General features: G+C 44.1%; 1 protein-coding gene across 20 annotated transcripts in view; it reads left to right on the forward strand.

Moving 5' to 3' along the window:
- Positions 1 to 12,089, forward strand: part of CACNA1B (calcium voltage-gated channel subunit alpha1 B) — a 504,183-nt gene that overhangs the window by 412,874 nt on the left and 79,220 nt on the right. For 14 of the 20 annotated variants that reach the window (XM_034793506.1, XM_034793514.1, XM_034793505.1 and 11 more), the window contains 6 exons: positions 1,137 to 1,274; positions 2,680 to 2,881; positions 3,588 to 3,752; positions 4,984 to 5,094; positions 5,235 to 5,318; positions 11,046 to 11,051. In XM_034793506.1, the coding sequence (XP_034649397.1) occupies positions 1,137 to 1,274; positions 2,680 to 2,881; positions 3,588 to 3,752; positions 4,984 to 5,094; positions 5,235 to 5,318; positions 11,046 to 11,051 (706 nt within the window). The remainder of the gene's footprint in view (positions 1 to 1,136; positions 1,275 to 2,679; positions 2,882 to 3,587; positions 3,753 to 4,983; positions 5,095 to 5,234; positions 5,319 to 11,045; positions 11,052 to 12,089) is intronic. The other 6 variants (XM_034793508.1, XM_034793507.1, XM_034793519.1 and 3 more) reach the window with 1 other exon arrangement.

The following is a 12,089-nucleotide window of genomic DNA, read 5'->3' on the forward strand; positions in this document are numbered from 1 at the left end:
TGTGGCTAATTTGGCTAGCTGCCTTTCTGATTTTTAAAATGGATTTTTTTTTCTTGAAACTCTTTCATTTGAACATTTTAGTTAATAAGTAAGACGTTAAAAGGGAGTTAAAGGGCCAGTGTTGGCACTAATATGATAGAAGACCCGTGTTTCCAGCCTGATTTGTCCTTCAACAGTGTTTTTTATGTTGTTCTCATGCACCACAAGCCGGCATGGCTCCTCCTTTCTTTGATGATTGCTATCATCTGGGAATGTCTTTAGTAATGTCAGCGACAGCGCTTGGAACAGTGAAATGTAGGTTAATCTCTCTGTATATTTCCTCTTCTGGCTGCCAGCTTTACAACAGCAGAGCAAATATATTATGAGGTCACGTGTCAGCAGTATTTCTGGGGTTTGTATTTTCAGTTTCTCATTGGCTGAATAGTGGATTTGTTTTCAAACAGATATTTGGAACCCAGAGGACATTCTCCACTAGATTGTAACAGTCTGTGATGGATCAGATTATTCCAAGCCTAAAGTAATTGACAATGTCCTCTTAATTGTAAGCGTTGTCTTAGGGCTTGTCTACACGACACTTAAGTCGATGTGTGTTACATTGCTCAGGGGTGTGGAACGTAACTTACATCGACTTAAAGTGGTGTCTACAACACGCTATGTGGGTGGGAGAGTGTTCTCCTGTCGACATCGCTTCTGCCTCTCCTTGGGGTGGAGTAATTACGTTGACGGGAGAACGCTCTCCCATCGTCATAGCGCGTCATCACCAGACATGCTAAGTCGACGCCGCGCTGATTTACCATGGTAGTGAGGAGAAGCCCTTAGTAATTCTCACATGTGACTGACCGACCTCGGGATATGGTCCTCCCCTCCCATGCCCAAGGTTGTGGATTCAAGTCTCTGCTGCACCTTGTGCAGAGATTAACATTCTCTGGCTCTGTTCATTTTTATTTAGATTATAAAATCTTGGGGCAGGAACTATCTTTTTGTTCCGTGTTTGTACAGTGCCTAGCACAATGGGGTCTCGATCCAAGACTGGGGCTCCCACATGCTACTGCAATACAAGTAATAACGATAATCATCCTTAATTGCTGCTGAGCCTTGTCACCTCACTTGTTTCAAACCTCTGCTCTTCTTTTTAGGGGTCAGTATCTGGATTATGAGAAGAGTGAGGTGGAGGCGCAGCCCAGGCAGTGGAAAAAGTATGAGTTTCACTATGACAATGTCCTCTGGGCTCTGTTAACGCTGTTCACTGTCTCCACAGGAGAGGGGTGGCCAACGTAAGTAACGTGGAGTTTGTCGGGTTCATTTACCTCATTGAGATGTAATGCTAACTCCTCGTAACTGTCAGGGACAGATAAACAATTGACGACTTGTGCAAAGTGGATGGGGAATTCGTTATCAGCCAGGCTTCTGGTTTTCCTCACAAGAATGTTAAACGAATCAGAGGATTAGGCAGGACTTGAGTGTATTTTTCTGCACATTCCTATGAGGTTGTCCAGTGGTGTTTCCTGGGCACTTTTTGATAAATAATTGTCTGCTCACTCCTAGCCTTCAGATCTGCCCTGCTTTCTTTGGTGTGAAATAGATTAAGAGGTTCACAAAAGCTGCTGACCTTGAGATCGGGGGCGAAAGGAACGTTGTGACCCATGAAGAAAGCATTCCAGGCTTTTTGGCTCAAAACTGTTACTGTCATTACTGTTATGCATATTACTTTATTTTGCTTGGCTTTTAATGGGAAATAATAGTAAAAAATGCAACCTGGAAGTCTTTTTCATGTGGCAGGCAACCCCTTTCACCCATTGTCACGGAGTGTGGGGGAGTCAGGGCCCTGCACCCCTCTTCCTGAGATTCACCGTGACTCAGCCAGCCAGTAAAACAGAAGGTTTATTAGATGACAGGAACACAGTCCCAAGCAGAGCGTGTAGGTACAACCAGAACCCCTCAATATAGTCCTTCTGGGGGATTTAGGGAGCTTAGACCCCAGCTTGGGGTTCCCTGCGTTGCACCACCCAGCCCAAGACTGACAACAAAAACTCCTCCAGCAGCTCTCTCCCTTCCTCCCCCCAGCTCCTTCTCTCCTTTGTTCAGTCTCCCAGCCAGAAGGTGTCACTTCTCCCAACCCCCTTCTGGCTCAGGTTACAGCTCAGGTAGCTTCCTTCAAGGGAAGTCCCCCATCCCCAGTGTAACTCCCCTGCAACATTCCCAGGTCAAATCTGCCCCGCTCCCTGCTCCGTCACACCCAGGCCCCACTTCCTAATACAATAATGAATGAAAACCTCAGTGGCCAACATATTCTCAGGGCATTGTGCATCGCAGATTATTCACAGTCCTTTCACCGCTGTTGTTTCATCCATATTGACACGTAGAAGAAGAGAGGAAGGATTCAGACCCCAAAGTATCCCTTCTCCTTGCAATCACAGAAAATTGATCATGGCAGATATGCTGATGGGACAGTAACAAATGGTCCCCTGTTCCAAAATGGAGGAAAAAGAAAGGGTGCCCACTAGCCCATAAGGAAAGTTCTTTCCCAGTTGCAAAGGTGGCAGTGAGTTTAATCCCATGCATGTAAGGAAGAATCTCCGCAGTGAAGCCTCGGATACCAAGTAAATCTAGAGCGCTCACTGGTACTTTGCCCTGCACTTAATTTAATTGCTTTTCTTCTCTCTCTGCATTTGATTACAGTGTATTGAAGCATTCGGTGGATGCTACATATGAGGAGCAGGGTCCCAGCCCTGGTTATCGAATGGAAATGTCCATCTTTTATGTGGTGTACTTTGTTGTCTTCCCCTTCTTCTTTGTGAATATATTTGTGGCGTTAATCATCATCACCTTCCAGGAGCAAGGAGATAAAGTGATGTCGGAATGCAGTCTAGAAAAAAACGAGGTACCCAGGCGTTATGAATTCAGCAACCCCTTGCACACTGGGAGTTGGCATTTTTTGGCTCAGACTACCTTGCTACAAACAAAATCCCACCCTTACCACCACCAGTACTAAGGACTTTACAGCAGTTATTAACAGAGGGAGGTCCTAAATTTTGTGTTACCAATGATCACATTGAGAGATGTGTTGAATATGAAATGTAAAGAATCAAGTTGCCGCCCCCCTAATCCTTTGCATGGATGTATGGCCCATGGAGACCACACATCTCTGAATATGATGCTACAACTTGACCTGAGCAGCTAAACAAAATTACATGTCTCTGTGGACCACTCCTCCCTATTACAGATGAACATGGTGTTAAGTACTTGCACTCTGTGTATGCACTGGGGCTGACTTTTATTTTTCTCGGTGGGTGCTCCACCCCTGTTCCGCCCCAAGGCTCTGCTCCGCTCTGCCTCTTCCCGCCCCCTCCCCCAAGGCCGCCCACCTGCACACCGCTTGCTGCTCTCTGCCCTCCTGCAAGTGCCTCCCGCCAGCCGCCAAACAGCTGATTGTTCTGTGCCCAGCACTATGTGATAAACATACTCAGTCCATCCTCCCCAAAATACCTCACCCATGCTCTCAAAGATAACCTGTTTCACATGAACACATTGGCTACTGGATGACCCCAGCCGATTTTGATTTTTTTCCCCTTGTTCCTGTTTTGTAGAGGGCCTGCATAGACTTCGCCATAAGTGCCAGGCCACTGACCCGCTACATGCCTCAAAACAAGCAGTCTTTTCAGTACAAGATGTGGAAGTTTGTGGTGTCCCCTCCCTTTGAATATTTTATCATGGTCATGATTGCACTCAATACTATTGTGCTGATGATGAAGGTTAGTGAGCTGTTGTTAGTTCTTCCTGACTTCACGTGGGCTAGGAAATGTGGCATTTGCTATAGGAGTGACGTGCTTGAGACACTAGAGTAAGATGGAAGTGACAAGAGATAGATTAGCTTCTGATGTTGCCTAGTCACTGGTGTGGCCGCAGTACTGTTGGTTGGGCAGTCCTTACTGAAGTAGACAGGATTGCCTGGACGTGGACCCTGGTAAGACAGAGCTCCCCAGCCCACGATTTAGATACGAAGGCAGAAAGCTCAGACTGCTTCTGCTTGCACTCCCCTATGCCTGTTGTAGAGGAATTGGGACTCAGTTCTCTAATAACGTGGTGTTCCCCACTGAATCTGTCACTCCTAATTAAGGGTCAGATTCACTCTTGTTTACACTGGTTGAAATCCAGAACAACTCAAGTCAACACCATTACTCAGATTTGCACCAAATGGAGAATCCTTGGGTCTGGCTGGGGTTCACTCACCACAGTACCCAAAAGGGAGAGGCAGAGGTGTCTGTATCGCATGTATGATCTCCTCCAATCCCTGGCGTAAGATGGAACTGCCTCAGAGGAGCCCAGTGGCTGTTACATTGCTGGAGATCACTTGGGTGCAGCAGCATTCGGGGCAGACTCTAACCTTCTGAGCACTCCTCCAATGTACCTGCTACTTGTGAGGAGCTCCTACACCAGCAGAAGGTTCTCCAGTGCTAGGGGAATGTTCAGCTGCCCAATTCAGATAGTGTCATGACCCCATAGTTCCTTTGGAATGGCACAAAGGATCCATAGGAAAGACTGGGATCTGGCCTTAAGTGAAAGCAGAATCTGGCCCTAAATCAATCAAGAGGATGGATCTAGACTGTTCTCAGTGGTAGCAGATGACAGAACAAGGAGCAATGGTCTCAAGTTGCAGTGGGGGAGGTTTAGGTTGGATATTAGGAAAAACTTTTTCACTAGGAGGGTGGTGAAGCACTGGAATGGGTTACCTAGGGAGGTGATGGAATCTCCTTTCTTAGAGGTTTTTAAGGTCAGGCTTGACAAAGCCCTGGCTGGGATGATTTAGTTGGGATTGGTCCTGCTTTGAGCCGGGGGTTGGATTAGATACCTCCTGAGGTCCCTTCCAACCCTGATATTCTATGATTCTATGAAGAGTCCTACAGTGAGGCACGTCAATTATGGACATTGTTTCATCAGCATAAAAAACCTTCCCGTAACAGCCTGTCTTCCCTCTTGGTTTAGTTCTATGGTGCTCCAGACGCATATGAAGAAATGTTGAAATGCCTGAATATTGTATTTACATCTATGTTTTCAATGGAATGCGTTTTGAAGATCATTGCCTTTGGTGTACTGGTACGTTCCTTTCTCATTTACCTTCTGCTGCTTTCCCTTCTCATCAAACATTCATGCTGTGAGATGACACAGAGATTAAAAAACAGCCCCAAATTTAATTTAGGGATTTTATTTTCCTTTCTTGTGTTTTTATTTTGCAGAATTATTTCCGAGATGCCTGGAACGTCTTTGATTTTGTAACAGTTTTGGGAAGTATTACTGATATTTTAGTAACAGAGATTGCGGTAAGTACAGTTTGCTAAATTTACTTTGTTAACCCACAAAACTGTGCCCTGTCAAGGCGTCACATCTCCTTCCCACCAACCTATTTCCTGGAGTTGCCTCTGGGGCTCCTCATGAGATGATGTGCTTTGGGGGCCCATTCACATTAGCTCTGGTTTTTCCAAGGCTGAAAAAACTGTCTGGCTAAAGATTCCCATTTTACAAGGAGTTCTGGTGAGAATGGCTGTGTTAGTAGCTGTGCTAGGATATGCCATCTCTTTCTCCTTTAATGAAAAGATCCCATCCTTGAGCCTTTTTTACCCCTTCATGGAAAAGTCCTATAGAATTTAATGGAGAAGAAACCCAAAGAGGGTTATTACAATTGTTTCTGTTTTGTAGTGTCCCACACTGTGCTAGGAGCTTCTCAGAGGAAATAAGGAAGTGTTATTTACTGCTTCTCAACACAAGAACTAGGGGTCACCAAATGAAATTAATGAGCAGCAGGTTTAAAACAAATAAAAGGAAGTATTTCTTCACACAGTGCACAGTCAGCCTGTGGGACTCTTTGCCAAGGGATGTTGTGAAGGCCAAGACTATAACAGGGTTCAAAAAAGAACTAGATAAGTTCATGGAGGACAGGTCTATCAATGGCTATTAACCAGGATGGGCAGGGATAGCCTCTGTTTGCCAGAAGCTGGAAATGGGTGACAGGGGATGGATCACTGTTCTGTTCATTCCCTCTGGGGCACCTGGCATTGGCCACTGTCGGAAGACAGGATACTGGCCTTAGATGGACCTTTAGTCTGACCCGGTATGGCCGTTCTTATGTAAAGATGCTGTTCTCTGTCCCTTCGAGCTTTCAATCTATGTTTTGTATTGGACAAAAAGAGTGAAAGTGACAAACCAGGAAGGAGCAGATGGGGTGAGGAAGGAGGAGAGTTAGAACAATAGCATTGTCTGCAACCTCAGTTTAGCCATGTTGGGGTCATTGTTCATTTTTTAAAATCTACATAAAAGGTTTCCATAGAAATTAGTATTAAAAGAATGTAGTAGAGAATGAGATCATTTCTGTAGAACTTACCAGCTGAGCTGTAAAATGTAAGAGACTTCCATCACTGCTAAGGAATTTTTGAGGATTGTTTAAAAATGTCCTACTTTCTATTAAATTCTATAGGATATTTTCATAAGGGCAAGGAAGAATAATGACCCCATACCGAGAACCTGGTTTTACCCCGCTTATGAACTATTCTTATCTTCATCACATTCTGATGTTGTTTTAGCTGTGCATATTGAAAATGTACAGCACTGTAACTTTTCCTTGTACATTATCTACATGGCAAGTCAGTACACGGCAAGCTGGGTGTGAATCTACAACACACGTGCTAGTGTAACATCCTCTATGGACACTGTCCAGCTCACTGAATGTCCCGGTTACTACCTGTAGAATGTCAAACCGCACTCTGCGACTTTCAGTGGTCTGTAGCAGTCTCCACGCAGGATGTTACTGCACGGGAAACTGGTGCATTGTATATTCACACCCTGGCTCGCCACACTTAATTTGCCATGCAGACTAGTCCCTAGAGACATGTTTTAGGATATTTCTGTGTGTACTGAGAGCCCAGACCTTCCCCCTTACTCTAAGAAGTCCTGTCCCAGGGACTCGATTACAGAATCGAGCCAATTGTACCTTTGTTACCGGTCCATGCTGCATGGTGCAAAGCTGCTATATCCCAGGACCCTGGAAGCAGCTATCACACAACTGGCTGGTGTGGGGGTGGTGATTTGTTTGGGGAGGAGAAGTTTACCCCAGTGTCATTGTCGGTCTTCTTACCTCCCCCACCCACAATTTTGGGGTAGTTTGCACTCCAGCCATTGCTAGGATGGAGCACTATCTGTTGTCAGGAGAGTGCAGAGATAGAAATTTTGCCTGGCTCTGCAGAAAAAGTGCTGGGGGGAGAAGCTCCATGCTCCCACCTTTCTTCTCCTGCATCGCCATGGAGAGGCCAACCATAGTCTGACCCTCAGCGGGCAATGAGATGGACCTTAGAGCTTCCTATAATCATAACACAGATGAGTAAATATGTATGCAGGTCTCCGCACAAATAGTACATTTCACACTCAAATTGTAACAGATTTATCTAGAGCTTGTCTATGTGAACATTTAGTTCATGGCAAGCTGAGGTGTGAATCCTACACCACACTAGCCTGCTGCAGACTAACTGTCCACTTGGACCCTGCTGACACGCATTAACAGTTCATTAGTGCGCTTTGATCTAGTTCTGTTTGCAATAGGATGGGATCAATGCACAATACCAAACTGTTAATGCACGGCAGGCTAGTGCAGGGTAGATACACCCGTCAGCTTGCTGCAAGCTAAATATTCATGTAGACAAGCCCATAGTAATTCTGAAAATACAATGTGCTAGGAATGACCAATGATTTAATATGCATGCCTGCATTACTCTTTTATTGTACTGTGATTTCTTCAAGCTTAACCATCATGTATGGAGGGCAAAATACTTCGATGGTTTAAAGGATGGTATAAATTACATCAGAAGATGGTCATATACAAAAGAGCCAAACTTCCAAGCACCTGTAACACTTTTCATGGATGCTGCCAAGTTGCATTTTAGCCAGCATTTACATCCTGGTATAAGAGTAACTAAATGTATCGAGCTCCCCCGCAGAGAGGGGTGTCTGAACATTTCCAGCTACACTGGTTCTGCAGCTTCCCTTGGCTGCGAGTTCTGTTGCAAAACTGTTCTTACAAACTTTTCCCTAACATTTAACCTAAATGCCCCTTTTCAGCTCCAGCCCATTACCCCTTGTTCCGTATCCATTGACTAATGAACCTATTTTAATCCTTGCTCTCTTTTAATCGTGCCTTTATAAGTATTTGTATACAGTTGTCTTGTCTCCCTTTTACTCTTCTTTCCTCTCAACTGAATATGCTCACTTGTCTCAGCCTTTTCCTCAGTGGGTTTCTGTCATCTTTGTTGCTGTCCTCTGAACTCTCTCCAGTTTGTCGCTGTCTATAGTAACATATTCCTCGTTACGGAACAGCTTTGTAGCCTCTGGTGAACAATCCTTTAAGCAGAGCACATCTTTTTGTAAACTTCAGACAGGATCAGGGCGCGAATAGTTCTCAGGCACCACACAAAGCTGGCTGAAGAGATGTTAGAAAGGAGCTTAACTCACTTAAGGGTGACAGGGACATACCGATCTCCTGAAATCATTGCTTAATGACGCTTTTTTTTTTTTGAAATGGTGTTCCATAAATTACATCTAGAACAGGACAGTAACAGCAATAAATAATTCTAGTTTGCAGTGCGTCATTCACAAACAGAAATGTACTTTTATAGTTTCATCCTCCTGGGTGCAATCTAGGCAACCTTGCAACAGGGGCTTGGCTCCCCTGGAACTTTTCTTCCTTCTCCAACCCCAAAGAAGCCAGTGATACCCAGGGTGGAACCCAGGAGGAGGGATTCAGCCCCCTGCTATGGCCCCATTTCACAAACCCAGGCATGGGGGGGCAAGGCTGTGCCACACACCACTATGGCCATTCTGACCTCGCCTGGTACAGACACAGGCCCAGGCAGCTGTAACTCAGAGCAGGCCCTAGGGCTGCCTGCGTTACACCAAGGGCTGTTTTGGCCCCTGCAACAGCCCAAAATCTGGAGGGCACGTGGAGCCTGCCTTTGGACCTCTCCCCCTTGGCTGCCCCAGCTGTACTCCATCTCCTGGAAGTGCAGGACAGAAATTGATCCAAGCTCTCCTTTCTTTTACACTTCTGAGCAAACATTGAAATCCGGGGGTGTTGGGTAAGGATCTCTGAGGATCTGGGCCCAAGCAGCTTTGTCCCTTTACATTTCAGTGGGTCGTAGATTCCTAATCACTGAGCTGCTTTTGAAAATGTTACCACGTGAAAAATGGTGTAAAGAACAAGGAGCACGAGGGAATTTAGCGAGAGCATGGCCGGGCAGACACCAATAACTCCACCTCGGAGCTGGAACAGATCTTACGAGGGGCACAGGCAGTGTGGTGCCGCATTAGAAATTTGAGACGCATACTTCAGGGCGTATCCCTTCAGTTGTGTTCAATCTTTGTCCGTGCCCAACGCCTTTCCTGCCCCTTGTGCTCTGGCGTGTAAAGGAGTGTGGCTGGCAAAGGGACTAAGACTTACTTTGGCTCAGCATAGAAGAGTGCAGCTAGTGCTTAACCTTACTTGAACTCACATAGCATCTCTATTCATGCATAGTCTGGAACATAGCAACCCTTGTGCATCACGCACATGCTTCTGGGATCAAGGCTGTGGTTTTATACAAACTGCAGGAGCCGGAGAAAGGAAAGGGACTTTGTTCTCGGGTCATTTTCCAAAGATTGGTGTCAAAAGTGTATCGTTTCCGTATTGGAGGAAATGCCCCTTTTGTTGATAGCCGGCCTGCCTCTGGGCAAGACTCTCAGCAGGAAGTAAACAACAGTATGGACATTTGTATGACACCACTAGTTAACCCCCACACAGGTGCTCAGCCTAACTAGTTATCAGCTTGAAGTAACATATTGTTGTTTGAACCTGGGCACAAAGGACCCCAGACGCAGGGGTCGGCACCACCATGTTGCGCGACGGACGCTTGACAGAATTACTGTACTTAGTGACGGACATTGGGGGCGGTTATGTCATTCAATCATTCCATTTTTTGAAAAATTACCATGGACTTCAACATTTTTACCATGGACACTTGTGGCTGTGTACGGACACGTTGCTCACCCCTGCCCAGATGACATCCTGGCCATTCTCAGCTCAGCACAATTTCTGTTCATGGGTCCCTATGATGGAAAATGAATTCCTTTCCACTGTCCATAGGGGAAGGACTCCTCTGTGGGACCAACCCTGAGATGGCTGGCAAACTGTGACTAGAGATGGGCAAGAGATAGATCTGGCTTGCACATAGGTGCAATGATTCCTGTTTCCTGCTTGGCCAATCTCCCTCAACTTTCCAACTGTAAATACTCTCCAAGCCAACTCAACCAGCTAACCCGGCTGGCCTTGCTGCATCAGCACTTTTGTACCACTGAAGAGTAAAGATAAAAGGAAAAGAAATGTGTTGATTAACTGCTTTTTTTTAAATTTCTTAGTCGTGTTATATGTAATTTACTTTGTGAATGCAGTAGATTTTTTTTTTTATTTCCTTAGGCAAAAACACGTATGTCAGTTTTTCCCTGGTTTAATAACCTAAGTAAATTAGATGGAGTTAAAGACAGGTCAGTTCTTCTGAGCGCAGGAGGTGCTGAGAGCATATGTGAAACTGACATCTATTTCTCTGCCTGGAAATACAAAAAAATAAAATAAAAAGTGTTTGTGAACTGTTTACTAATTTGCATTACAAAATGAAATGCAAATAACTGCCACACTGTCTGTGTTACCTTTAGGGTTTCAAAATCTATTTTGATTTGAAGCATTTCTTTAATTTGTATAATTACCATTAAAAAAAGGGGAAAAAACCAAAACCCAACAATTCTTTTCCAATGAAATTTTCAGAGCTTCTGTTCTTTGCTTGTCCTGATTACTCATTTTCTCTTTTGTTTTCTGTTTTTGTTCTTTATTTTCCTTACCTACCTGCTGAATCACGCCATCCAATCAACATACAATGCGAAAACCATGTCTCCGTCTGTATGTTGTGCACCTGCTGCTCAAAAAATAATTTGTAAATAATCTTGCAAATATTCATCCATGAAAACATCACATATAGGAAACGGTTGGTTTCATTGAATTTAAACAATTATTTAATTCTCTGCTTTTATTTTCTCTTGTTTTATTATTATTTTTATTTTTAATTTTATTTCATTTTGATGAGATTTCCGATTGCACTAGTGGAAAGCCTCACTGTATGTCTGCAGTGTGCCTCACAACTGGCTTCTCTTGTGCATCTTTTTCCCATTGGCTAATTGGTGACACAAGGCACACAAAGTTACCAATAGCCCATTTTTTGCTGTTTGTTGTTATTCTTGATAACGATAAAGGGGAAACTGACACTTGCTTTATTTTCATGGAGGTCTGAATAAGAGTTAGAAGGATACCTGCTTTCGTATGACCTGGAGTAGGGAAGATTGTTTGGCTTGGGAAATCTTTATTTCGCAGGTTATAGAATCAAATTTAACATTCTAAGCAACCGCTATTTTATACTGAGATTTGTTGGACTTTGTGGAAAAAGGAAGTGGTCCATTTAAAAGGACAATTCCAGGTGCTTTAAACCCACAGTTTAACTTTGCTTGAAAGGCAAAGATTTTTAGTGAGGCTGATATAGAATTAATTTCATTGAATTAAAAAGTGGTTAGTGAAAACATTGACTTTCTTTGGCTTTGAATGCCCACTGCAAAGCCAACAGGCTCCCATTTTGCCGCCACGTGAGATCTAGAAGAAGACAGTGACTAGCAACAAAAGTGAAGCATTCTAAATAAAATAAATGAGGCTGGGGTTGCAAAAAAGGCCGAAAGGATTTAGGAATCCAAATTCCATTGAAATTCAATCAGTGTTAGGTGCCTAACTCCCATTGGCTTATAGGAAATCCAACCATAGACTGTTTTCTTTGCCCAAGATAAGCAAATACAAAAAGCAAGCCATTTAGATTGTGAAAAAATACATTTCAAAAACTATTCCATTTGTAATAATCCCAGGTGGTATTAGTAACACAGCTAAGGAAATGGGTTTATTAAAAATGCATGCATTTTATCTGGCAGCATCCCTTTAAGCTGTGTTAGTGTTCCATCTGGATTTTCCGTTGCACAGTTGCGGT

Source organism: Trachemys scripta, chromosome 17 (genome assembly GCF_013100865.1).
Source record: "Trachemys scripta elegans isolate TJP31775 chromosome 17, CAS_Tse_1.0, whole genome shotgun sequence".
Lineage (NCBI taxonomy): Eukaryota > Metazoa > Chordata > Testudines > Emydidae > Trachemys > Trachemys scripta.